The sequence below is a fragment of the Brachionichthys hirsutus genome, chromosome 13 (assembly GCF_040956055.1).
Source record: "Brachionichthys hirsutus isolate HB-005 chromosome 13, CSIRO-AGI_Bhir_v1, whole genome shotgun sequence".
Classification (NCBI taxonomy): Eukaryota; Metazoa; Chordata; class Actinopteri; order Lophiiformes; family Brachionichthyidae; genus Brachionichthys; species Brachionichthys hirsutus.
Window position 1 is genome coordinate 4070932 of NC_090909.1, and position 26735 is coordinate 4097666.

The 26735-nt window shown below is 44.4% G+C and overlaps 1 protein-coding gene across 1 annotated transcript; it reads right to left on the reverse strand.

Annotated features, from left to right (window-relative positions):
- Nucleotides 1–3894: 3894 nt before the first annotated feature.
- On the reverse strand, nucleotides 3895–26348 carry cdk6 (cyclin dependent kinase 6). Its single transcript, XM_068746918.1, has 7 exons — nucleotides 26125–26348; nucleotides 22824–22959; nucleotides 18934–19101; nucleotides 9297–9406; nucleotides 4866–4916; nucleotides 4168–4303; nucleotides 3895–4047 (listed from the first exon to the last, which is right to left on the reverse strand). The coding sequence occupies exons 1-7, from the start codon at nucleotides 26346–26348 to the stop codon at nucleotides 3895–3897; spliced, it is 978 nt and encodes a 325-aa protein (XP_068603019.1).
- Between the last annotated feature and the right edge of the window lie 387 nt (nucleotides 26349–26735).

The following is a 26735-nucleotide window of genomic DNA, read 5'->3' on the forward strand; positions in this document are numbered from 1 at the left end:
AACTACATCCGATTGGCTGATACTCGTTGCCTTCTACGCGTCCTGTGATTGGTTGCTGTCAGTCCAGCGTCTCAACACGTGTATCCGAGATTTGTTTTTTAAAGACTCCCAATAACCCACGTTTGTAAGCCTTTTCATCACAGTGTTTTTAAACGAAGACAGCCCCTATTCCAAAATGTAGATTTAGATGTAAGTGAGCCATCTGATGTTAACCTCACTTTTAAACAACATGAAATCTGCAGCACTCCACCATAACTCAACCTGGCTTCTCCATAAAATCTTACTGTGAAGCCTGCGTAAAGCAATAAACTTAGTCATATTATTTCAATAATTGAAAAAGAAGTAGCTCATTTAGATTAGTTACTGATACAACAAACACACGAGACATATCAACCTGAGCATTTCCCTCCATGCCAACCTAATTGCATAATTCTAGTCATATTAAACATATTTTCAATTGCTCAATTTTCTAACCTTTTCCACAAATTTTTCTTTTCTGACCTCTTCTGTTTACAATGTCCATTATTACACACCGTCTAGACTTGAAACAGAAACTAATACATTGACAGACCAATGACAAATTTCCAATGATGCATTTAATGATTAAAAAAAAAAAGTAATATCATACTGGTATGACATAGCAGTTTTTGAAAGAAAAAAAAGGCAGTGTAGCTGAATGCATGTATATATAACAAATTGGAACAGCAGTGGGGTTGCGTATTAATGTTCCCTCATTCCAAAATGTAATACTTGTTACTGATACACATTCACGAGAAAGATTTGTCGATCATACTCAAACGAGTCCAATGCCAGCTCTCACACACAAGTGTATTGTGATTGTGTTCCTCATAGTCTTCTTTTCGATATGATAAAAATATATAAAACGGGAGTATGTGTGAAATTTGTATTATAAAAAAATCAACAGTGGATTTAAATTTGCTGTAATAGACTGTATTTCAAGCTGGTTAACTCAGGGTGGGTGGGGGGGCTATAGCACAGTGATTGTATTGAGAGTATTGACACTAAAGCAGTCATTTCATTGTAAACTTATGTCTAAAGTATTTGGAGCTTTCATTGCATTGTACGCACCACTGACACCAGATGTGAGTCATCCAATCCAACAGAAGATTCACACAGTGCTTATCAAGCAGACAGTCATACATAGATCTACATGGTGTTCAATCAAAAGCTGCTGGTATGACAGTTCATACAGGCAGTTATCTTCAGACAGTTTACAGTAACATATATATGATAAATAGGAAAGACAGTAGACTGTGATCATTGGCACAGTCACGGAACAGCTTGAAAGAAAACCTGACGGAGTTGCGATGTAGTCAGTTAGTAGCCCAGGGATGTGCAAACGGAGCCCGAACGTTTCGGACAAGAACCATAACGAGAACCTGAGAAAGTCAGAGAGGGTCTGTGTGCGTGCTAGCAGCACTACCTGTCAAGAAATCATAAACCAGTGTTAAAAAATATGTTACTGTTCTGCAAGAACTACTAAATACAAAAATACAACTCTGTATAACTTGCTTTTTCCTTGCTGGTAAAAACTGGAACTGGAATACAAAGGGACACAACTTTAAAATAAAAGGGTGAAAAAACTGTACGCAGATTCTTTTGTGCATTCGTTTCATTATCAAAGCCACTATAAAATTCTTAGACGCACTCGATCCAAACCTAGTCAAAATGTTTTGTTGCTCACACAACATTTTGAAATGACAGAATACTCTTGCCATACAACCTTCCCACTGACCCTCCTCCACTAACTCTACATCTATCCATCCTTACATGTCTAGGGACTGACAACGAACGCATCAAAATGGTTCTATATCGTGACATCTTGTACATCGCATTCTGTAATGCACAGTACCAATGCCTATTCCTTGTACACTTCTTACATTGTCAAACTATTCTTGCACAAATTCTATAATCTTAAAAAAAAAAAAAAAAAAATAAGTGTAATTGGTGTAAGAAAGTTGGATGCCCAAGCATCTCAAAAACAAAAATATAAAATCCAAGCAAGAGCTTGATGGAAAACAAATATATAAGACTTGATAATAAAATTAAAAAACAGAATATTGGTGAGACTATTCTGTGCCAAATGTATTCATGTTGAATAGTGCTGGTGGGGATTTTCCTCCACCTATTGCATGCTTGTGCATTACTTTATCATTCGGATAGTAAATAATTAGATTTTATAACGATGAAAAAGCCCATGATGGCAGACTAGAAACAAGCCATAAACAGAGTGTGGCACAAACGTTTCTAATCTTTCATCATTGTCTCGGCACAAGAAAAACAAGCACATCATTTAAAATTTCTTGAAGAGTTGCAGAAACCATTAGAATCCCGCTACTGGTCTGCAGTTGCACAGGGCATCCTCAAGGTGGCAGTATTAATACACACACACAGCTGGAATGATAAGTCATGGCAGTTGAGTTGCTGGCTTGTGGATGGGTTCAGCAAGTTGGTGTGCGCGATAGTGAAATGTCGGTGATGATGCACACACTAAAATGTTGTGCATCTGTATTTGTGTGGGAACTTTAAATCTCCTCAGTGCACACACAACCACAGTGAGAGTACAAGGTGGTGAGGTCCATGTTGTCCGCGCAGGCTCCGGGGACGATTCTGATGTGGCCCATGAATCCAAAAAAAAAAAAAAAAAAAAAAGGACCCTTGCAAGACTAAACGTCGGTCCTAAAGAGGCCTCTGCTTCATGGCCTCTTTCCAGTCCATCGATTCCTACCGACTCCATCAGAGACGCGAGTCGCTTTTGCATTGTTAAACAGTCAATCATCAACTTTAAAGACCTAAAAGCAGCAATTACAACAAAACATCAGTTCATGGAAAGAGGAGAGCTTTTGTGCATTTTTCCAAGGGGTGGAAGCGTTGGTGTCATCACCATCTTTACCCTCTTCAGGTGTACTTTTCTGGACCCTTCTGCATCGTCTATAAAAAATTTTTTATTTATCCTCTTAGTCTATTTCATATTGATTTTATGAACAACAGACTCAATACAGGTAAGGTTTTTTTTTTTTTTTTGGACACTGATTATAAAAAGTAATTTTAAGCTAAACCAGTCAGCGAGAGGGTTATTGAAAAGTGCCCATCAATGGAAGGATACCAGTAAAGTACGAAGGCACCGAGAGAGTGTGCGTCTATCCAGAGCAGGTCCTCCTCAAGGAATGAGGTCTAGAATGATGAGATCTATTCCTAACTTCTCTGATTTCCAGCTTTAAGGGCCCAACTGGCAAAGACAAAGCCGACCTAGAAATATTTCAGGATGTTTCCGTTTAGATTTATCCAAACTGGAAGTGAAAGAAGGTCACATGATGCAAGGGCAACAAACTTTTCACCAATAAGCTAAATGCTATGCAAATCTTGGTGATGCTAGTATCAAATTTCAGCACGTTTCTGTGCAGCTGTGAAGGTAAAAAAAAAAATACCCCACATCCATTTCAACTCAATCACTTATAAAGCAATGCGAATTCATTGAGATGGACTATTTAAACTGAATCCTGAAGGATGACCCGGAAGGAGAAGAACAATCGAGCCAACCTAAATCCAATTATCACATGAAAACTGCCCTTCTGGCTTGCTCACCGCGCAAAACTCGCAGCGATAATTTTTTTGCAAAGAAGAATGTTAAAAAAATGGCAGCATCAAAACATGAAGAGTCACACGCAGATGATGCCAAAGGTGCCCCCCCTCGCCCCCACCTTAATATTGACATAAAGTCAAAGATTTGTCTCAAATCAGTGTCAAAAAAAAAAAAAATCTTAACATTCATTGAATGCTGTAAAGATAGTATAATTGAATAACAGCAAGGTTGGATATGCAGAATTCTTTTCTTCTAGACACTGAGGGATTGTTAATGTTGTCGAGGGACGATCAGGCAGTCCTCTCCCCCATCGCGGGCTTGTTGCTGGGTATGGGCTGCGCCGCGTACACACTCCTACTGTGGCTATCCACACTTTGAAAGTAGGGGTGGCTAAGCGCGGCGAAGGCCGATATTCGCCTGGAGGGGTTGAAGGCGAGGAGTAGCTGTGAAGGAAAAAAAGATAGGATAAGTTGAACTAGATAAAGAACGGCGCAGCCCGTCAGACATCAGCTGATGAATGCAATGCGTTGCATTTGGGTAGGACTGCGGCTTCTACTACCAACCATTAAGAGGGCCCGTCCCTGCTCGTCCATGTCTGGAACCAAGTTCTCTATTGGCTTCGGGGGCCGGGGGGTGAAGGCACTCTGCGGAAGGGCCACTTCCTGCGGCCAGTCTTCTGCCGATGGCACCCCAACAACGCTGCAGGACGATAATGATCATCAGCCCTTTGCCAGTAGCATTTAGCAATCATAAAAAACCCACAGCGGGTTTTTAACTTTAATTATGTAAAATAATTATTCCATTTTATTCTGTTCTATCTAGCTCCTGTTGCGTAGAAATAGCACATGCAATATATATATATTTGGAGTAGTCAAATTGTTTTTGATTGATCATGTTAGATTAAAATATGGATTTTTGGAGGAAGGTGAAATGTATCTGATGACAATGCATGAATAGAGAAGTGAGTAACAGTCATTCAAATGGATTGTACGCATCCCTGAAGTTTACTAAATTTAACCAGATAAAAAAAATAATTTAAATAAATCATTTATATTTAGATCCCGATCTAAAATATAAATGACAAACACGTTACTCCAAATGTTTCCATGATGAGGAGGCCATGAGAAGTTAGATTTTATCAGATCGACTTTTGACCGACTGATTTCTACAGATGTAAGATTTGGAGAACTTAAATCAAACTTCTCAGGTTTCGGTCACTCCTTCTCATGAATGAATGGTTATGTTCAGGAATGGCACTTACTCAAAAATCTTTCCGAGCTGATCGACATCGGAGTTCCCTCGAAAAAGTGGTCTGGAGAAAAAAAAAATGAAGACACAGTTCAGTTTGGTTCGAAAGTTTCAAATGCATTATGGTCAAAAGTGTGCAGCCTTCATTAATGCTCTTATTGACCTATTTTGGATAAGAACCCTGTGCCATCGTACGGTCCAGATGAACAGCCCTAAAACACATGGCTATTGGCTCAGGACAAAAGAGGAATGTGTGACTCTGATGTGAGCATTCGAAGTAGACACACACACTCGCAGCTCCATCTCACGTCGCCAGGATTGCGAAGCAGCGGCGGGAGTACCGCTGAACAGAACGGGAAAGGAAGGAGGAGAGCGGTAGCAGGGCTGCCCGTGGCTCCTGTGGCTTTGGGCCGTCTTTGGATGCCCGTGGGCGGCCACGCCTGCCCTGGCAGCCGCACAGTCCCAGCAGTCATCATCAGCACAAGCCTACCAGCTGCCGCACCGAACAGAGACAAGCCATTTATCCCTTATATGTGTATACGCATCATCGTTTGTGCTCTCTCTGAGAGAGTGTATGTGTGTGTGTGTGTGTGTGTAGGAAAATGGGAGGGAGAGGCGTGTAAAAGAAACGATGGATTATTCTATAGGAGCTACTTTCCTGCTGAAGGTCCTCTGAAAGGAAATGTAGATGGTTTTATACTCCTCTATTCTTAATTTCAACCACACTGTGTGAACCCACACTCCGACTCCAGAAAAGGATAAAGGCGCATCTTTTGTGTTGTATTCTAGCTTTATAACGGTCAATCAGTCGCCAGCAGATGTCAATGTTATGCAAGCTTGTCACACCGGTGTGCTTGTATGTGTGTATCCAGGCCTCAGTACGCTTTTCGAGCGCACCCCCACTTAAGTGGAGTCAACACACTGGCCAGCCGCCGTGCGCTCCCCCCCCCCACGTTCTCCTTCTTGCAGGAAGCGTCGCATAGTTCAACACCCACACTTTCCTACAGACTGAGCCACAAGGAAATTAGAGGGGGGGGGGGGGGGTGCATTTGACACATTTCACAGGGATGACGAACTCTCGGTCACGTGCTCCGGTTCAACAGTGAACTTGAGATGGAGTTGGTTTCGATTGTTCAAACCTGGCAGCCTTCACTAATGGACGGCTCTGCTGCCGGGGCTTGTGTGGCTCTACTTTTAAACATCCGACACGGAAAGCGGATCATGAGCAACCCACATCTATCCAGGAAAAAAAGAAAGGCACCGAGGTTTGAAAGACGTTTAAGATCAGACCAAACCTGTTCTGAAAGAAAGAAAAAAACACCTACCGCAAAGCCATCATGACAAAACAAGTTGGGCTGATAATTCCAAGACGTCCATTTTTAAACCTGGAGTGGTTTGTTGGGGGGGCAGAGGCCATCAAGCTGGCCACTGGCATGCACACAATGATCGAGTACAAATCTACACTTGCACTCAAGGTAGAACATAAAATCAGGGTGCACAAAGGCATACATGTGCAGGAGGGAGCACGCACACACACACACACACACAAATAGGTGGCAGTAAATAGAGGTCTGAGCCTGGGCTGGGACAGGCAGCTGAGTCACACTTCCTCCGGTGCCAACATGGCTCTGTCCTTCGTTCTATTGAGACAACCTCTGGTATGTATGTGTGTGTACGTGTGTGTGTGCATGTGCACGTCTGCAGGCCACGGCGGCATGTGGAAAACACAGATGTGCGTTTCTGTGCTTGACCGAGGCTTCTGCACACACAACTGTAGCATGTGCGGCAGTTGGATAGTGTGCGAACGAACACACGCACATCAGCTCGAGGTTTTTCAGGAGTTCTCAATTGAGTTGAAAAGTGTGAGAAAGTCAACACGGATGTGGGGGCCTCTCCTGCACCATTAATTCAACCTTTTTGATTGGAGAAATGTCAACAAGCAGGCGCTCTCTCTCTCTCTCTCTCTCTCCCCCCCCATTCACTCCAACCATGACTCATCCTGACACTATTTCCAGCCATGCAGATGCAGACTTGCATGATATTTGCTCAAATTCTTTTGACAAGTTCACAGCGATTCTCGTTACAGTTACCCCCCCTCCCTTAACAAAGGCATGTGCGATGATGGAAGGCGTGAGGACGCTGCTAAGAGGGGGAGGGGCCTCAGAAGTTTCATGAGTCATAAGAAAACCATCCTCGGGCAGATTTGCACATTTCTCATCCGCTGTATATGATGACAGAGCCCAATGGGGAGGGGGGGGGGGGGTCATTTCTCAGTGAGACTCCGATAAACACTTGTATCATAAAGGGGATGGGGAAACCCCTGTGAGAGAACAGACATGAAAATCACAAGTTTGACTGTCTTAAAACATAAACATAAGCGAATATAAAAAAAACAAAAAATATGAATGCCTTTAGAGATCCCAGGACGAACACGAAATTTCACTGAATTCTGTTTCACAATTTCTGAGGGGTTTATAATTCAAGTGAAAGCTATTACATTGAAGGGAAATGAATTAGTGCATTATGATCGAATTGTTTATTGATTCCCAAAGGCACCTAAGTCACTAGAGGTGATGTCTAACTTGTCATGCCCGAGCTGTCAACAACTATAATCTCCAATTCACATAAGCTGCAAACTCAATAAGCACCCTCCGCTGTTGTTCTGCACTTTGGCTCGATCGCGCCGCTTTTTCTCCTGCCTCCTTTCAGCGATTCTCCCAGGTGCCCTTTAATCTTAAACAGGTGGCCTTTTAAAAAAGCCATCTCAATCACCTGTAGAAAGTGAGACGGAGAGGGAGCGAGTGTGTACGTTCTGTTCATGGCCATCAAAGGCCTCTGCTCTGCTTTCTACCTTAAGGCAAAGCTGGACGGGCGCCACGTTGTGAGAACACACACACACACTAAAGCCTTTTACAGTTTATTGTGTCAGAGCGAGTGAAGAAGTGCCTTTACCTAGACGACACACACACACACACACAGCTTTATCGCTGTATAACTGCTAGCCTCAGATTGCGTCTGCTTTCAAAGGAACGCTTTGAGCATCAAAGGCAGACCCTCGCTTGCACATAATAAACGTTGATGGTACTTTATATTGATTCTTAATTCTTTGCTGCAGTTCTTGCATGCTTTAAATTCCTGTTAAAAGGCCACAGAAACACTACATGTAATTTCACATTATGGCTGTTGATTATATTCCTGAAAAACTGATTTTTTGGGAATGTTTCTGTTCATAAATTGTAAAACAAATAAATAATCCACTTTCCAAACATTACCTGTAAGTTGACCCAACAAATAGCCAGAAACACAAAAATAGTCCCCTTATTGTCACAGAAATGAAATAAAAGCAACAACTCAACTCAAGCTGGATATATAAATTTCTTCACTGACAGGAATGCCATGAAAATAATTTCATATTTGGCAAATTTACATATTTTCAGTTTCAATTTTAAAATGCAACAAGAAAACAAGCATCAAGCCATTGGTAACAAATACTATTCATTGGGTTTAATGATGATTAAGTCAAAATGTTTATAAAGATTGAATCTCACAATCATCGTAAATGAGGTACATGAACCATTTGGGGTCTCTTTTGTCCCTGGTCAGAAGCCTCTCCCTACATCTTGCACGAACGACTCATTTTTACTTGCCGTCTTTCTGCGTAGCAGTGTCGCCCCCCGCCAGCAGGGCCCATCCAATCCCATAGAGTAGGTTACTGCATGTCCTCATTGCGGACATGCACATGGCTGTGCATGTCCGCAATGAGGACGGTTGGGGAAGGAAGCATAAACTAGAGACGGGGTGCTCCTTCTGGCACCCTGCCCTCTACCTCAGACAGGCTTTTCTTATCTCCTCTGAGGCAGCTTAGTCCCAGCTCACTGCTGCTGTTGTGAAGATACAGTCCAATACTTACTAATAGCAACTAAATGCTAGTATTAGATTGAAGATATGATTTAAAAAAAATATCATTATTCCCTGAAAAATACTTTTTTTTCGTCCCAAAAGGCAGGCAGTTTACCCCTTTGAAAAAATTAAGATCTCTTATTGGGTTGCCTCTCCAGTTTGAGACGTTCGTTAGACCACAAACTGACAAAAAACTAAGCCGAGAGGCCAAATCTTGACTTTCTGAAACCACAGCACGCAGCCTGTCATGACTGTAGTGGTTTGATAAGCCAACGGAAAATGGATTTGTGTGCAACACATGTGGCAGGTGGCGTTTGGGGAAAAGATGTGACTATGATAAAACAACGGCAAAAGAAATTCATTAAAAAAATGGTTCCTCCTAATTTCTGTGGATATCCCTGCAGGTAAACAAGTAATTCAAACAAATGGGAAATGACTTAGTGTATATATATATATATATATATATATATATGTCACTGCATAACATACTCAAAGGCTATGAATGAAAGGCAACGCAAAACTTTCAGTCCATCCATTCTCTCACCTTCTCCTGAACATCTCAGCAAGGATGCAGCCGACACTCCAGAGGTCCACTGGTGTGGCGTAACTGGACTGGAGCAGCACCTCCGGGGCTCTGTACCACAGGGTCACCACCTATAACACACACACAGCAATCTGTTAACACACAGACACATGGACAAAGACCAAGACTCATGCCCAGGATTCAACAAGTGTCCCACAACACCCTCCCCCTACATCTTGACCTCATTCAAGACATGAAATCATACCTAACAGGACACGGAATCGCAACTCTGGTTTTGATGCATCAAAACGCAACACTTAAAAATCTTCTTCAAGCCACCATGCACCTGCAGCCGTTTCACACGACGCACGTTATCCAATGTATCCCCTGTGACTACCGGGAGTTCTGAATATGTGTGTGTGTGTGTGTGTGTGTGTATTAGCCGTTATAGCCTTGAGGGAAAACTGCAGTATTGGTAACAGCTACAGTAGGGAAAGCCTCCAGACAAAACCCAGTGACCCAGAGTAAGAGCGTGGAACAGTTCCAGGTGCTTTCCTAAACGCCACATTTTCCAACAGCTTTTGGCTGTTGGCTCTCAGGCGCTGGAGAGGTCTTATCTGGATCAGAGTCTGAAGAGAGTATTTGTAAGCAGAAAGAGTGGTGTCACCTAAATATCATTATTAGTCGTTTTGGACCGTCTGTGGGAATACTGGGAAACAACAGCATGAGATTTCAGAGAAGGAATTTTCAAAGGATGATTGAAAATATGAGCCATGGGATGCTGGATGATTTAAGTATCAGTGATATTAATTGAGGCCAACAAATATTTGTGTGCGTGTGAGACTGCTCCCCTCGTACTTTTACCTTACCTCCGTGCACATGTTTGCTCTTGCCTTATTAGATTACAATCAGGAAAAGCCAGTGCTAAGAGCTGGATCATCAAACCAGAATAAAATATCTCATCAGCTATGAGACTTGTTGCTTTAAGATTAGATACTTGTACTTGTGGTTCACTGCACTTGAATCCTATAGATGTTTTTTTAATGATTGATGCAAATTTGGCTTTTATACGGAGTTTACCTTCAACGAGAAAATTTGACTTCACACCCACGCTTGCAATAGATCACTAATTTACAGTTAATATAGAAGCTGTTGCAGGTAAATAAACATACATGTGCAAAGACACCTAATATATATATAAAGTTTTATTTTATATATATATATAAATAAAATAAAACTTTTGCTTCATTTTCTGTCTGATTACCATAATAATTAGCTTTCCCCCCCAAAAAATAAATGCAAAAATAATTCATTTTGCAATTTTAGTTTGTCAACAGGTAACCTTGCATAAACATGACCTGATAAAAATCTGCCTATTTGGATAGTGGCTGCTCACACATTAGCATACTCATTCAATCATTTATTTATTTGATTTGATAGGGACAGTGCACATTAATGAACATCATTACAAAATAATATAATGATGTTTGTACACAGCTCAGAGCTCTGCTGTGTCCAAATTCAGCCTCACAGCATCTGACATGAAACATGCTCAAGTTTAGTTCTCAACCGAGATGTTCAGCAGCGAGGAATTTAAAGTGTGTTCACATTTTGCCTTCTAAAGACAAATGTCGCTATAAATAGAGCCGGGGGCCTTCTGCAGATCTGTGGCACTTACTCTCCTGCTTCCTGCTTTAGTGGAAACAGGGAGGAAGTTGAGGCTAGCTGACCGAGATCTGTCGGCAGAGCCCGAAGACCAGACACAAGACGTGAGCTGAGAATAAACCGTCTGCCATTCAAGATTTCTACAACACTTAGACCTCCGAGAAAAGCATGAATGAAAGTTGCAAAGCCGACTGAAACGTTGCATTGATGCCTTTTAAATATAAGAAAATGTCATTGTTTAATTTGATTTTTAATTGTTTCTCAATTTTTTATGTGGATATCCCAGTCAGATAACCCACACCTCTATTTATTTGTTAAGACGTGCAGAACAAACGAGATGATAAATGTCAGGGCTTGCACGAACATATAAGGCACACATAGAGCCTTCTAGGAAGAACCACAGGCTGCGTGTTGGGGGCTAAATCTGCATCAGAGTCTCGCTTGAAAACCTTACCGCAACTGCGTATCTAGGCATATAAATATATCACACATGCACATCACAGAGGCACCGGAAGATAGAGTGAGCATATTGCATGCGATATGAAACTACACTACTCATGGAAAGCAGTTTGTAGATGTGCTTCTTTGGTCTTTCGTGCATCCTTACAACAGAATCGTTGCAGGAAAAGATCACAGTGGTGGTAGAGGTGAGCAAAAGCCCGCTTTCCATCACGCGATCCTCACCTTTCTGTAGCAAACCACCTCCCCATCGGCTCAAATCTTGTCCTGTCTGCACAAAATGCCTCTTCCTGTGACGTAAGCCCGTGCCTGACACAGCAGCATGTTCTGAATGTCAGTCATCGAGATGACTATCAACCCCTCTTGTAAAAAAAAACAAAAAAAAACTTCCCCAACTACAGTGCTTCTTTTTGGTCCTTTTTCCCTTCCTCTTCTTCCGACCACGTTTGCATTCCTTCTCACCCTTTTCATTCTCAGTTCTGCTTCACATATCCCATCATTACACACTCCCGCGCTCCCTCTTCCGTACTGCATGACAACGGATGCAAACATTCAATGTGCGGGACACAGAGAGTTAGGACCGAAATGTGCAAACAATATATATAAATAGTTTTGCCCTCGGGGGTCTTTGCAAGAGGGGGGTCAGATAAAGCCGACGGAGAAAGAAAAGGGGGAGAGTTACAGTGAGAGACGGAGTGTGTGTGAAGCTGACTCCAGATTAAAGGGCAACATTCTGGGAATTCCTCTCTGCTGAGAGCATCCACCCCCCCCCCCCTTCCCCTCACCGCCACCATCCTTCTCAGCACTCACTGCTTCACTCTGCTCCCCGCTCTGCTTCAGGGAGGAAATGGCTTCTCCTGCCCCCAGAGGACCCCCGGACCCCCTGGGCCGGACCTCCAAGCTCGTCTGGTTTGCAGCATCCAGACCTGTGCCACCAGCGCAGTGTGCGTGAAAAGCAGAGGAGTGTAGGATAGAGAAAGTAGGAATGTGAGTGTGGGGGACGTTTGGTTTGTTTTATGTGCAAGTACTTGCATGTGATGCAGCGAGCGCCTGATTTTGCATGGATTCTCACATGTTTCATTTCCAAGTGATTTTGTGTATGCGTGTCTTCAAATGTATGAAAGTTATCTGCAGCATGTGTTTGAAGTTTTGAGGCTAATTCTGGACAATTATAACTTGGGTCTTACACTTAATGTGCTTTTTTGCTTTTAGAGAACTAGATCAATACCACCCTCATGTCTAGCTGTTCAATATATGATATTTCCGGTTTAATTTAAGCACAAGACTTTGATGAGCACAAAGTTTATCGAACCTTGGCAATACTGACACAAACGAATAGAAACAAGCATGAAATGCTGCGGATCCTGCAGAACAGCTGCTTTTCACTAAAGACAGATGTTCTGCTCCGTCGCAATTCTTTACTGGATATCTGAGAAAATTTTGAGAAAATTAAATAAAAAATACAATTTCAAAAAGATATTTTTTTTCTAAAGGTACCTCTCCAGTACATGGTTTTATGAAAAAATATTTTATATTGTTCAGTCACAGCCCAGAAACACACATCTGAGAAAGAAATCTCCCCACTCACAGAACGACCTTAAGTTCAACTTGTAACTATGGAAACAAAAAAATGAAAGCAACAAAATTCAGCAGATTGTGAAATATTCCACTTTGTGTTGTGACTGATGTGCGTACAAAGTTCAATGAAAATAATAATAATATGTGACACGCTTTTAAGTGAGGCACCAGAAAACAAACCTTTTACCAAAAGACGCAACTCCTTTCTTCCTTATTCTCTTTTTTCCCTTCGGTAATGGTGGGGAATGTTAATAAAAATAATATTCAAGCCGTAATGATCAGCAAGCTATCATTTAAAGTATGGGTAAAATTATGTTTGGAGTTCTTGACCCTTCTTTCCCATCCTCCCCCCCACCGTGACACAAAACGTTTTCCTGTCACGCCGCATGTGACTGTCTGAAGGTGACCTTCGCAGTGACCCGCTGCCGTGAGGAGGACGGCGGTCCGGGCTTCAGGCTTGCAGTGCCATAGCCACTGGGGCTGATGAGAGCTTGGCCGGTGGCCCGTGTTTACATTCCCTCTCACTGAGGAAGCCCAGGATGAAAGAGCAACACTGCACACACACACACACACACACAAGCACATGCTCGGGAAAGTACTCTGAATGCATCAGAGGACAGAATAACTATTGTAATCGAATCAATAAGAGCGTGATTGGAGGTTTTGTCTTACAGAAATTACTGAATAAAGTGAAATAAACACAGAATTCGGTTGCGTCTCTCAGGTAAATGGCTCCACTGTTTCATGCTTTGAGACGTTGATGACATTTCTGAAAGGAATCCTCCACAATTTAAAGTCTTCCTACGCGAGTCTAAGGAAGGAAAACAGATAAAAGCGATCCGAGCGCTCAGGCAGGCCACATGTGAGCGAAGGAGAGCGGATGCTGTAATAATAATGAGCAATAATCTGACTTTTCTGCTCATGCTGCAACGCTGCGTCTCTAGAGGGGCCCCATTTGGAGCTCTAGCAGTCAGCCATGTTGTAAACACCATTATTTTTACTCCTCCCTCACTTTCTCCCTCGCTCTTGTTCTGCAAAACAGACAATATATATTTTTATAGTCCAAACAACACAGCTGCGCCAGGCCAAGAAAGGAAATAGGGGGGGGGGGGGGTAGATTAGCGGAAGGCCGGGAGAGAAGGTACAGGACGAGGGGATGGAGAGCTGCGGGATGAGATCGAAAAGTGCAAGAGCAGCACACAAGCTGTATACAGTAAGACAGAAAAAGGGCCGCGCCGACTGTGTCCAAAGTATGCACAGTGTACAGGAATGCAGTGTGGGGCCCTCGGCGAGTGAAACAAAGACAGCACAGTCAGTGGCTCCCTCTCCCCAGTGCTACCACATCCGCACATCATTAGCTGGAAAATTCCTGATATATGCTGTAATTTTTTTTTCCTTCCACTGCCCCCCCTTCTCTTCCTCTTGCCGTGCTGGTTTAATATCCAGATACGGGTGTGTGTGTGTGTACATGCACACCCATCGGTAACTCCTTCTCCCCACCTGGAGCAGTTAAGTGCAGGCGGCGTGTGTGTGTGTGTGGGGGGGGGGGGGGGGCATGTGTGTTAGGTGTTGCCACCATTATTCTTTTTCTGCACACTTAAAAAAAAAAGAAAAAAGGAATGCATACAGGAAGAATAAAATAAAACCTGCAACGTGAATGTGTTGTGTGTAAACCACAGTACATCACTGTGTGTGTGTGTGTGTGTGTGTGTGTGTGTGCGTGTGTGGTGCCAGCACATTACCTCCAGCCGGCTGCAGTCAAAGCATAGAGGAAGACTATTCCCCCTTTTTTTTGAGTCATTTGAGGAGATATCTAAACATTCCCAGAGCGCACTGCACATGCTCTACTGCGTGAAGTGCAAAGCCCCCCCCCCGCCCCTCCTGCTTGCGTTGAAGCACACTGTCTGGTTAAGGGACAGAACGACAGACACGGCGGTCCACCGGATCACTTGGGTCGGGTACCATTCACCTTTGAACCGTGCTACCGCTGGCCAATGCCAACTCAGTCGGCAAATGTGTTTTAACCCTAAAAACTATTTGATTTGATTTGATCTGTGTGTACTGAACTGAAGAGTAGCACCGAGGCGATCAAACACACTGATCAGCTTTCTGATACGTTGAGGAGATGGTCTGCCTTGGCCAGCTTTGCAGTCGCATCGTGGCATTATCAGCACGGAGCTCAGAAACCCCGTAAACCTCGCTTTCTCTAGTATCTATACTCCGTCACTCAGATGGACTTTCAGGAACTAAAATTCGGCAATGATTAATTTAGTATGAACGTACCCTGAACGTACCCTAAGTCGGACGGTACCCACCCCCACCGAACAGCATGGATTCCGGCTCACGTGGGCAGCAAACGGCATCATTACTGAGGAATTTCAGTATCAGACATCAGTTCCTCAGCTGTGATGCGGTGCAAGTGACAGCAAACTGCTGATGTTAGTCTGGGTAAAAGATTTAAAGATTACAGGAGTCATGAGACGGAATGCTTTGCAAAGAGATTTTTGCTAAAATCCCTCTATTCATGCGAGGGGAACTCATCAACATGCATGTGATTCCCCATCATGAGATCTTCTTATCAGTTTTAACATCGTTATTGAAATGTGAATAGTCCCCCCCCCCCCCCCCCGCGGTCAGCACCCATTGATTTGAACTTGCATTCATCAAATCAAGCAAGAGCCCACACATATGGGACAGAATCATTGTGAATACAGCCCGACTGCTCTTTAAAAGCTTTGGATTGTAAAACCATGTCTGCTGTTTGAGTGCGGGAAGAAAATCTGGATTCAATTTGTTTAATGTTGTCTGAGATACGGGTGTCTTATTCTGGTAATCGTAGTGGGAGGGCTGCAGGCTGTGGGAACGAAGGTGGGGAATTGGGAAAATATCTTTGGTCAGGAAACAGTTTCACTCTGCAAGTCAGCGACAGCGACGTTAACAGGAAACTGCGACAAGCGACTGCATGGACGCGTTACAGTTTTCAAAACAGCCGATACTACTAATATACGACTGATTTGCTTTATTAATTTTGGGGCTGATTTTCTTATTATACAAGCGTCATGAGGCTGTTGCCTTACAGATCAACTCAGAATAAAGATAACCGCTGAGCTCATCTTTGTCATCGGTTGCACATTATGGTAACCCCCAAAGTCTATTTTGGTTTTGAGGTAGAAAAAAAGAAGCACAGAGACACATTTTTGATGGCAAACCCATTTCAATTTTGCAAATCAAACTCAACAGGCAATGACATGCACATGACGAGCATGACAGCAGAGGCTAATTGATTTCATGGGGCCATCCTGTTAGCTTTTGTACTACAATGGTTTCCACTATGTGGTTGGACGAGTTGGAATCACTGCAGTAAAGTCACCCTAGGTTCTGAGAACAGCACCAGCACCTGACCCAACTGAGCGATAAACACGGAAGTATCGGTTCAGAACAAATTTAGTGCCAATTTAAAAAGATCGTCTTCAAACCCAAAACTTTAGAAAGCCCCTGCATTCGATCTGTTGCTTGCCCAGCATCGTGGGAAAATATAAATTCATCAAAGCATGCATTTTACATTCAATCAACCTCAAAATATTTTTTTTTCCACAAAGTGCTTCGGGAGAAATTGGATCTATAAAGGAGGCGGACAGAAAAAGACCCCTCTGCACTCTCCTGTGGTATGCCAGATTAACCCATCAGCTCCCCCCCCCCCCCCCCCATCTGCCCTTCACGCAAGTCAGTACAACGTGCCTGCAGCCACACAGGGGTAATTAAATAACCATTAACAAAGCAGCCAATCCCCAGGGGCTGCCAGGGGCAGACTAATCGGGACCTCAGTGTTAACCCAATGGGTGGTCCCGCTCCCTTCTCTCTTCAGAGGGGGTTGCAACATGTAAAACGGGTGATGCCGATGAAGCCATCAGTCACATGCAACCAAAAAAACAAATGCACACAGACTCCATTGCAAAGTTTTTTTATAGACAAACAGATCACTTTTGTTGTTGTTGTTGTTGTTGTTGATGACACATCCACTGCGTAAATGAAAGGTTTGAGCATTGCCGGGAAATTAACCGGGACTCTTTGACGGCTTCACGAGAAAGCTCAATTCAGCCATCTTGTCATTCCAGAAGTGCTAAACGGATCACTTTGAAAGTGAGAGAGAAGTATCTCGTTCGCTTAAGCAACAGCAGTTCTCCAAAGCCCATCTGTCCGCCAGTAACTGTGACATTAGGTGACTAAATAAGCAACTGCTGTTCTGTTGGGCAAAGGGGGAAGATCCTCTTCGATGCCGTGTGTATTTGTGAAGGTTTTAATAGTTGAATGTGCGTGTGTGTGTGTGTGCGTGTGATAGGGGGGGATTCCCGGCATATCAATCCAGTACCAATGATCCTGTAGCATCACACTCCCAGCATATGCATGCACTAACACGCACACGCACACCCTCCATTTAGTATTTTTGTGGCCCCATCTGTGTAACCATGAAAGGAAATGAGCATATGTGCAAACACATTCACGTTCAGCCACGCTACGCGCCTCGGTGCGTGCACGAGCGGCTTCAGGGACTTGATACGGGACTCTTCTGAGGTGAATTGTCAGGTAATTATTCTACCCATGAAAAAAAACAAAAAAAAGTATTCCCCATCTAGTCATAAATGAAGCATGAAACACCGAGAAATATGTCACTGTGTAAATTCTGCGGTGAAGCATGTTTCCCCCGATTAGTTGGCTGGGTATTTTTCTTTTTAAAGTACAGAGATAAATGATGAAAAACGAAACATCTAAAAAAAAAAACACCTCGATAATAATACTGAGAAATGAGACTAAAATCGAAAATATCGCCAAAATAGAAAATGCTTGGGGAAATTCTGAAACAAAAAAATTATAATTGAGACCTTTAGCTGTGCTTCCTTAAAGTTGCTGTCTTAATGATTAAACGGTGTCACTGATCAATAACCCCGTATCATTGCATTTCCGATTCGGCTTTGATTGAGCTGGACTTTAACGGCGTGTCGTGTTACAGCCTGGAAGGTTTTAGCTATGACATGCTATTTTAATTCAATAGACCTGTCTTGTAAAGTTAGCCTGCATTCACATGCAAATGATCCAAGCCGGCGTACTGCTGCATTCACACCAGTTGGGACCGTTTGGCCAAACGGATTCATTCGCCAGCTTCTGTGTTGTGAACACAAATAAACCCGATGGTTCCGAACTGAACGGGGCCAACAGCGTGGGAGCCGACGGCTACGTGGATTCAAAGCCGATCAGAAAACCCTCCTCTCTGAGACTAAACGGTCCGACACCGAGCCGCTGTTGCGAGATACCTTTATCTTGAGAGTCTCATCGCTCCTAATTTCAAGCTTTTCCAAAGGCTCTTTTCAGCCTCTCTATTTTATCTGGTTATCAGAACCCCGAGCTCCACCAGCTGACATCAAAGTACCGTCTGGTGGGGAGGGAGGGGTGTCCGTCTCTCCTCGTCTGTCCCATCCTTGTCTGCAGCGGCCACTGAGGGATTCCTGAGACAGAGCACGGGGGGGGGGGGGGGGCTCTTGGCTTCTCACTTTACACAGAGAAGTCCTATCATTAGACCCAGTGCTGCAGACATGGGTCCCATTGATCACATTAGACGCTTTTGATCTAGCTCTCTCTCTCTCTCTAGAGAGAGATGGGATGGATGTCCAACACGATCCGTCGCTCTGTCGTTAGTTACATTCCCCGATGAGAATGGCAATCGGTTTAAGAAGAAGCATCCAAGCGCGTTGTGTGTAATTTATAGAATAGCAATAGCATAGCCAAACAAAATACTAGGGATGCAGATGTGCTGAAACTCCTCAGGGTCTGCACTCCGTGTGACATCACAAACCAATGCCTTGCATCATGCATCCATTGGGGGGGGGGGGGATCCTCCAGTTTTTGCAAGAACATTTCATGGGTCCTGCTGACTTGTGAGACATGATCAAACATAACTCACCACAGAGGTGAGCGCCATTTGGAAACTGTAGATACGGGCCAGGCCGAAATCGGCCAGCTTGATCTGTCCTCCGCTGGTGACCAGGATATTCTGGGGCTTCAGGTCACGGTGAACCACGCGGTGTGAGTGCAGGAAGTCCAACCCCTGAAGCAGCTGGTACATCATATCCTGTCGAAAACCAAATCAGAAATTGAATCAGAGAACGGAGGGGTGCGTTAATAATACGACGACTCTGCAATAAATCTAAAACAAGGAGGTGAAGATAAAAAAAGAAACGAGACCGAGCACATGGCTGAAACCAGATGGATGCGTTCGAATTTCCGAAATTGTCTCAATTGTCCTCGCGAAGACAGATGTCTTCACGATTCCGTACCTCCACATTTGAATTCATGCCTCCATCGAACCAGCCAACAAAAGGCCTGAATGAGAAGTTAAGCATAAAGGCTTTTCTCTTGTCGGCTGCAGCAGATGTTTGATTGTTTGATAACTGACACACACACACACACCCCCAATGGGGGTGGAGAGGGCCCCCCCCCCCGTTCCATACCGGCGTGGATCTCCGTTTCTGAGCAGCTGTTCTGCTCGAGCTAATTGGCCCGCGATCTCTTTTTATGCCCACAAGCTGACCACAGAAATGGCCGGGGGCACCCACACCTGGACACGGCAGCAAAAAAGGTAAACCGGGGCAAACAGTGACGAGCTACATCGAAAAACCAGCTTCAACTTGTTCTCTCCAACCTGAAAGACTTTCAAACAGGTGCCGCACTTGTAAACAAATACGCCGTTGCAAGGGATCGTTGCAAAATAGTTTTTGGCACCGCTTTGTTTTGGATCGCTTGGTATAACTAAGTGTGGGGAAACGGTCGTTTTGGTCGTCTCCAGTCATTCAGCATCGGTTTACAGCCAAGCGTACGTCAAATGGACAAGGTGGAGATAAAGGAGAGACATTTGTGAGGGGAAATGACTCGACGGTGGTGGCGGTGTTTTGAATCCAAGAACCTATGTACCCCCACCCCCCCACCCCTCCTGATCACACACACACCCCAAAACACTCCGCCAAGACCTCACAAGTGACATGGACCTGAGCCCGCAGCTCTATTCACTAGCCGACCAGCTGGTGAATGAGTCAAAGGGGTCTGCACACTCAAGCAGAAACCGTTAGCAAACGGCGTGAGGCTCGCCCCTGTGCTGGGGAGACGGGGCGGGGCGCCCCATACAATACAGTGAGATGAGGAGCGCTGTGTGTGTGTGTGTGTTAACAAAAACGCATGCATATAAATGAGCATGCATCTATGTGTGTGTGCATCTCGTTTAAGGGTATACGAGTGTGTGTGTGTGTGTGTGTGTGTGCAGGCATGCACACGTGCGTTTGCCCTCTGACCGGCGGCAGGCAGGATGCATAAACAGGCCTTCCTTTCTGCATCTCCATCCAGCCATGATCCAGCAAGGAGGGCAGCAGACAGACGGGAACATAAGAGGAGTGAGGCAGGCAGTTGGTTATTTTGTGTGTGTCCGTATGTGCGAGGAGGAGGGGAGGGGGGGGGGGGGGGGAGGGGACTGACACAATAGCAACACCCCCCCCCCCCCCCCCCCCACCCACCGCCAGTTCCTCTCCACTTTAAATAGCCATTTCGATGTGCTTCCTTTCAGCTCCGTTTCTTAGTAAACACTAATTATCTCAGAAGTGTGACTCTTAGACAAACGCACCAACAACCTTGGCCTCACCGCCGCCATCGCTGCTAAAAAGTCAATTACCATCGCCGAGTAATGAAAAGTGTTTCCGGGTTTATTAAACAGCGCAACAAGTTTTGAAACACTCAAATTAATACCGGCGCAAATTTTAAGCAACAGCGACGGCAACCGTCAAACAACGCATAACCTCGCACAAAGTCGATTTCAGCAGCACGAAGACGGGCGTTGCTCAACCGGCAAATGTCTTCAACTGGCACAAGAGAACACAAAATCACACACACACACAAAAAAGCAACACATCAGGTCCGGAAAAAGCAGGAGCAGGTAAAAAAAAAAGCGGGCAGTCCTCCGCAAGACGTGGTCAAAACATGGCTTTCCGAGTACGCCCCCTTTTCAAATGCAAATGTCCCAGAGGCAGCCATATTGTTTATTGTAGCTACGCACAATATGGGACATCTGCCAGTTAGCGTTAGTGTAATTCCCTCCCCATGCTTCATTAACCTCCGCCTTCATGGGGCCCAGAGAATGGAGTCGTGGAAGCTAGGACGGCGGCGGTGGCGGAGGAGGGTGGGCGAGACCCAAAGCGTCGGCCCGGCTGAGGAGCACCGAGGCTGGATGTCCTTCCAGCTCGTTTGATTCCTAGGGGAGGGGGCCGCTTTCATCAATGGCCACGTGGGTGGGTCTTGAGTCTGAGTGGGTGGCGAAGGCGCTGACGGGGACGGACTGGGCCATCAAATGCAAGCAGTAACGTTTTCTCTTTTTTTTTCTTTTTACATTTTCTATCATCCAATCAATCGACTCATTTCATGTCAGCACATAAAAAGACAAATACTTACGAGGGGGGGCTTCATATAAATAGCTAATAAGCTATAATTACTGTGTTTGGAGATCACAACTATTTAAAGCTATAATTGCACTACTGCCAAATTGCATTACGGCCTTTTAAGAATTGTTCTGTGCATTACGTTATGTTGTTCTGTTTATCTTCGACTTAAATTTGAGTCAATTTTCTTTTCAATAGTCTCGTTTTTCTATTTTTTTTTTAATTCGCTATGAATGTTCTTTGTTGCATCTAGGATCTGAGAGAAACGGAATTTCAATCCTCTGTATCCCTAACTAGAATAAGCAGAACTGAATTCAAACAACTAATAATGATAAACGTTGGCACTTACAAGCTTGTTTGAGAATGAATGCTTGATCATTGTGGCAGAAGTATAATATTAAATAAGAAAATCATCATCATTAGAAGGCATTAGGCGTTAACTTCAGCCACAAAGCCTGGGACAGCCTCAGGTGTGATCTACCTGACCGAGCTACACATCCCACCACTGTTACAGATAGGCACAAAACATTTTCACACAAACTCCTCCCTGGGCGGGGGGGGGTGACAAACAATGGTTACGCTGCTTCCGCAAACGTCCGTTTCAAATATGACACTTCAAACTCCAAGGCTCCAGTGTTATAAGTTATACCTGCCCGATATTATACACAATACACGAACAGACCTGGGGGGGGTGAAACATGACCGACACATTTTTTTTTTTAACGGTTTGACTGTGAGAAATAATAAAATAAAAAGTCGAGCTACATGGGGAAAAAAGAGTCGGGGACATGCACTTCCGACCCTTTGGCAAAACGTAAAAGGACACTGGGACGATTTATCCTGTGAATCAGAGCAACGGACGGCGGCGGCGTTTTTAATGCGTCGTGCCTTTGTTGGGAGAGGAACCGAACTACCGCACTGGTTAACATCAAGCCGAGCGCTCTTAGTTTCTAAACACGAAGGTAAGATTTCAAAGTCTAATTTCACACACATTTATCCTCCGTCTCCATCTGCGCTGCAGTAAAAGAGAGGAAAGAGTGAAAATAGAGAAGTCGGAGAGTCTCTAATTTGGAGCCCTTATGCCACATGTGCTGCCCTTCAAAATGCTCTGGTCCCTCTGATGTCGGAGAGATCCTCTGTTTCTCCGGCCAAGAAAACCCGGGACCCTGTAGGCACGGCTGTGGTCGCGCAACGTGGAGCCACAGAAGATTAGCAAATGCCTTACTCGGTGCTACAAACATAAGATGGGCAAATTATTCTAAATTAAGTCCTTAGAAAAAGTCCAGGAATGCTGTTCATGTGTTCCTTAATCAATGTTAGCAAGGAAAGGTCTCCAAAGACTCACTAATGCACACCAGACAGTGGTTCGTCTTACCTTGATGGTCTCTGGGGGGACTCCGGGGTCGGGGGCCTTCTCCAGGTAAGTTGTCAGGTCTTGATCCACGTGTTCAAAGACCAGAGTGAGTTTGGTTTCTCGGTCGGTCCGAGAGACGGTGCACACGTCAAACAACCTAAAACAAGAGGAACAAGCACACAATGACCAAAAAAAGTTGAGTCCAATCTAATCCAACCTCTTCTGATTGAGGATCAATCAAGTAGAGTAGCAGGTGCTACTGATGACAATAATAAGACCCATTATGAGTCACTGGAACAGCTTAAAGCAATGGGGTTATCTGAAATGTTGAGGGGGGAATAACCCCAACTGTGTGTTTCCTGATACGACAAATTAAAATGTCAGGTCAAAAAGCAAGAGAAATTTCATTATGGGAAAAAAATAAAATAATCCCCAATAAACCTTCAACCACAGTTGAACATTTGACACAATGCAAAGGAAAGCATGAGTCATTCCTGGGCTCTCTGCTATTGAGCATTTTCAGAGAACAGAAACAGAGAGACAATGAACATGATTCCAGACCAGAACCACCAGTTGCTGCGGGACGCCCGACCCCTGATGATGTTGTCAAGCTACACTGAGAAAACAGGAAAATAAGAACTACTTTTATTCTAAAAAATCAAGTCAATCAATCCCAAAGACCCATTGTTCGCAGTTGTGTTTTGCTAGGCGACAAACTAGGAGGAAGAATCCAGATTATGTCGGCAGACCTTCCAAAGCAGGCTTTGGCGAAAGGCTATCCAGCAGGTCTTCTTCAAAGAGCGGGAGAGCATTCCTCAACCGGCGCTATGACAACGCCTGATGCTCTACGGGCAGTGGAGTCGAGGCCGGCCGTGTGCCGCTGCAGAGACGGGATCTTTTATCTCGGCCACACAGGAGACAAATAAGGAGCATCGTGGTCGCAATGCGGCTCACGAACAAATGGATTAACCTTCCTCCAAAGATGAAGGACCAACAGACTCGATGGCAAATATCGGTCCATTTAATTCCATGCTACACAGCATGAAGCATGAGTTTAACTTTATAATTATTGCAACAATGACCAATACACACTGACCCTACTGCAACGCTCAAAGCATATGCTGCTGTAATCCAAACTAGCTGATCTGCATAAGCCGTTTAAAATCGAGGGCATTTGGAAAGAAATGACTAAATCGCTCCAGGAACTCTTTCATTCTGATCCAGCGAGGCGCCGCGTATCCGTGCCAACACCCTTGTAATCAGCGGACTTGGAAAACGCTGGAGTCGGCGCAGCGAGCGAGCGAGAGGTGATTCATTCAAGGTATTAGTACACGGCGCAAGATGTCGCAGAATAAACGCCGCCCTCCTTCTGAAGCACTTGGGTTAAACGGCCCTCACAGCTCGATTGTTGGGCTACAATGGGGGGGCTCTCAGCAGACACTGAACATATGGAATGAATAATGGGCCTCATTACAAACAACCGGGGGTTTGCCTGGAGTCACACAGAAGGCCCACAATGCACCCTTCCTGGCCTGGGCTGCTTGCTCATGCCGGTTGGCTAAGCTGAAAGACAGCTCGGTTCCCACTGATGGTTCACAGAGATGACGTTTTGCACCCTTGAAGCTAATTTAATGCAACAAATGCTACTTGCAGATTCTCCTAGCTCGCGGCTTCACATCAGTGCGTGCAACAGATTCAAACGCTGAATAAACGTCATTCCAAAGTCCTCAGTATTCCATGATAAAGCAAGAGCGGCCGTCAGTGCAAACATATGACGCAGGATCCGACTCCTGACCGCCGGCTGAATAAGTCATCCAGAAACTGAAAAGAAAAGAAAAAAACCCCAGTAGGACTGAACCACGTGTCTGATTTAAGAATTGATAGGCACAGGATATAAAAGATAAACTCTGTGACACTGTTTTAAATCAGGTCTTATTATTATAAAAATAAAAATGGCACACCCTGTCTTGGCGATATTCAGTATTTAGAATATATGACTGGTTATCTTTGAGTGAGTTCAGTTCATTCTGAGACTTCACCGACCCTTTGAACTCATTTGGGTTAATATATTCTCAACTTAATGCCCACCTTTAAAAGAAGGTGTGGAGGTCTGTCTGTGTCTGTGACTCTGCGTTTGGCGGTGCGTCAGCTGTTGGGATTAGCGGGTCTTGCAAGCGGCCGGCCCAATAACGGCGAATCAAGTGTGTGAGGTGGGATTTAAAGGCTGAAAATGCAGCGGCCAGGTTACAGCTCTCTCTCTCTCTTTCTCTCTCTCTCTCCTCTGGGCCGACTGTCACGGATGCATAAAGCGCTTGCAGGAGTGCAACGTGTTTAACATGAGCTAGTCAGACATGCAAAGCAGAAATGTGGCACTTTCCTGCAGGGATGTGTTTTGATGTGCTTCAGAGAGTAAACGGCATAAAACTGTCAGAATGTGGTGCTTTCTTTTTTTTCTCCATGAGTCGCCGATTTGTTGCTGCTAATACAGCTAGCTCCTTTTCTTCTGTCACTGTCGGGGGTTTGCTTGGCCCCCTTCTTCTCTCCCGAACTGGGAAAGGAGAAGCCGACCTATATGTTTAACCCCCCCCCCCCCCCGCAACATTTAACGGATTGTTCTTTGTCCAATGAAACACCCCCTTACCAAGTTTCAGGATCACCCTATTCTGTAGTTTCTCAAATCCTGCATACATTTTTGAAGAGATAAAACAAACAAAGCTGGAACAAAGTGGTTCCAATGACATATTTTAGTTTATTACCAATCTAATCCCGGTCAGATTAAAGAAAATAAAAATAAAACTCTGAGCAGGAGGTAAATAGCAACTGATGACTTTTGAAGAGACACTTCCCGGGAGCGATCAGTCCTATAAAAAAACAGATTGCAGACTGGGATTGCGGCTAAATATTATAACTGTGATTCTGACAGATGTTCAGTAAACGCCAAACTGCGTTTTCATACATCATGAGGAGATGAACATTTCCTACGCCAGAAATAAAACAGTCTTAAAACTTCACATATATATTCCTTGGCATTCAACACTTGAGCCTTTAGTCTTGTTTTGTTTGCTTTTATTGTCTTATTTATTTATTATTATTTTGATGCATTTTATAATTATTTATGTCCAATACTTTGTTTCACCTTTATTGGCTGTTTAAATTTGCATTATAAATGAAATCACATCAGGCTTGTGTGGACGTCTTCACTCACACACACACACACCTACACACGCACGCACACACACACACCACGAGGAGACTGTTTCCTCTCCAGCTGGATCTCACTCTCTCAAACACACATTTGCGCCCCCCCCCCCCCCTCACTTACCTGACTACATTGGGGTGCTCAAAGGCTTCAAGCTGTCTCAGTACCGCCACCTCCCGGATGGTGGAGAGAGGCATCCCCTCTTCCTCCGTCTGGACGCGGACTCTTTTCAGGGCTACAAAGCGGCCCCCATTCTTCAAGTCTCTCGCCTTGTACACTTTCCCATAGGCGCCTTCTCCGATCTCGGCCACGGGCTCATATTGAGTACCGGATGGGTCTCTGTCCATTTTTGCCGGATTTGTTTCTCCCCTCTCTTTCTCGTCTCTTGTTGAAAATATTGCGGGGGGGGGGCGGGGGGAATCCCGGAGAGGGTGGACGGAGCCAGAGAGTGTCTCACAAAGGCATATTCAGAGAAAAAAGTCGGCACACGCAATGCCTAGATGACAAGGAGACACAGATGGAGGAAGACACCATCTTTTGTCAGATTTGCTCAAACTGTGCTCCAGGTTGGCAATAACAGGACTGTCATGATGTTTTATTCCGACTATCAACCCCACAAGAGCCGGGTTGCGTCCCGACTTCCACTCCTCCTCCTCCTCCTCCTCCTCCTCCTTATTACGCATCGCGACTGATGTCCTCCTACCGCTAACGCAAAAAAAAAAAAAAAAAAAAGT

Excerpts from the sequence above, each read along its gene's own strand:
- cdk6 (XM_068746918.1), bottom strand. The coding sequence starts at position 26,348 with ATGGACAGAGACCCATCCGGTACTCAATATGAGCCCGTGGCCGAGATC. Across the intron at positions 9,407-18,933 it reads AAATGGCGCTCACCTCTGTG|GTGGTGACCCTGTGGTACAG; the intron begins GTGAGTTATGTT and ends TGTGTGTTATAG. Across the intron at positions 4,917-9,296 it reads GCTGAGATGTTCAGGAGAAG|ACCACTTTTTCGAGGGAACT; the intron begins GTGAGAGAATGG and ends TTTTTTCTCCAG.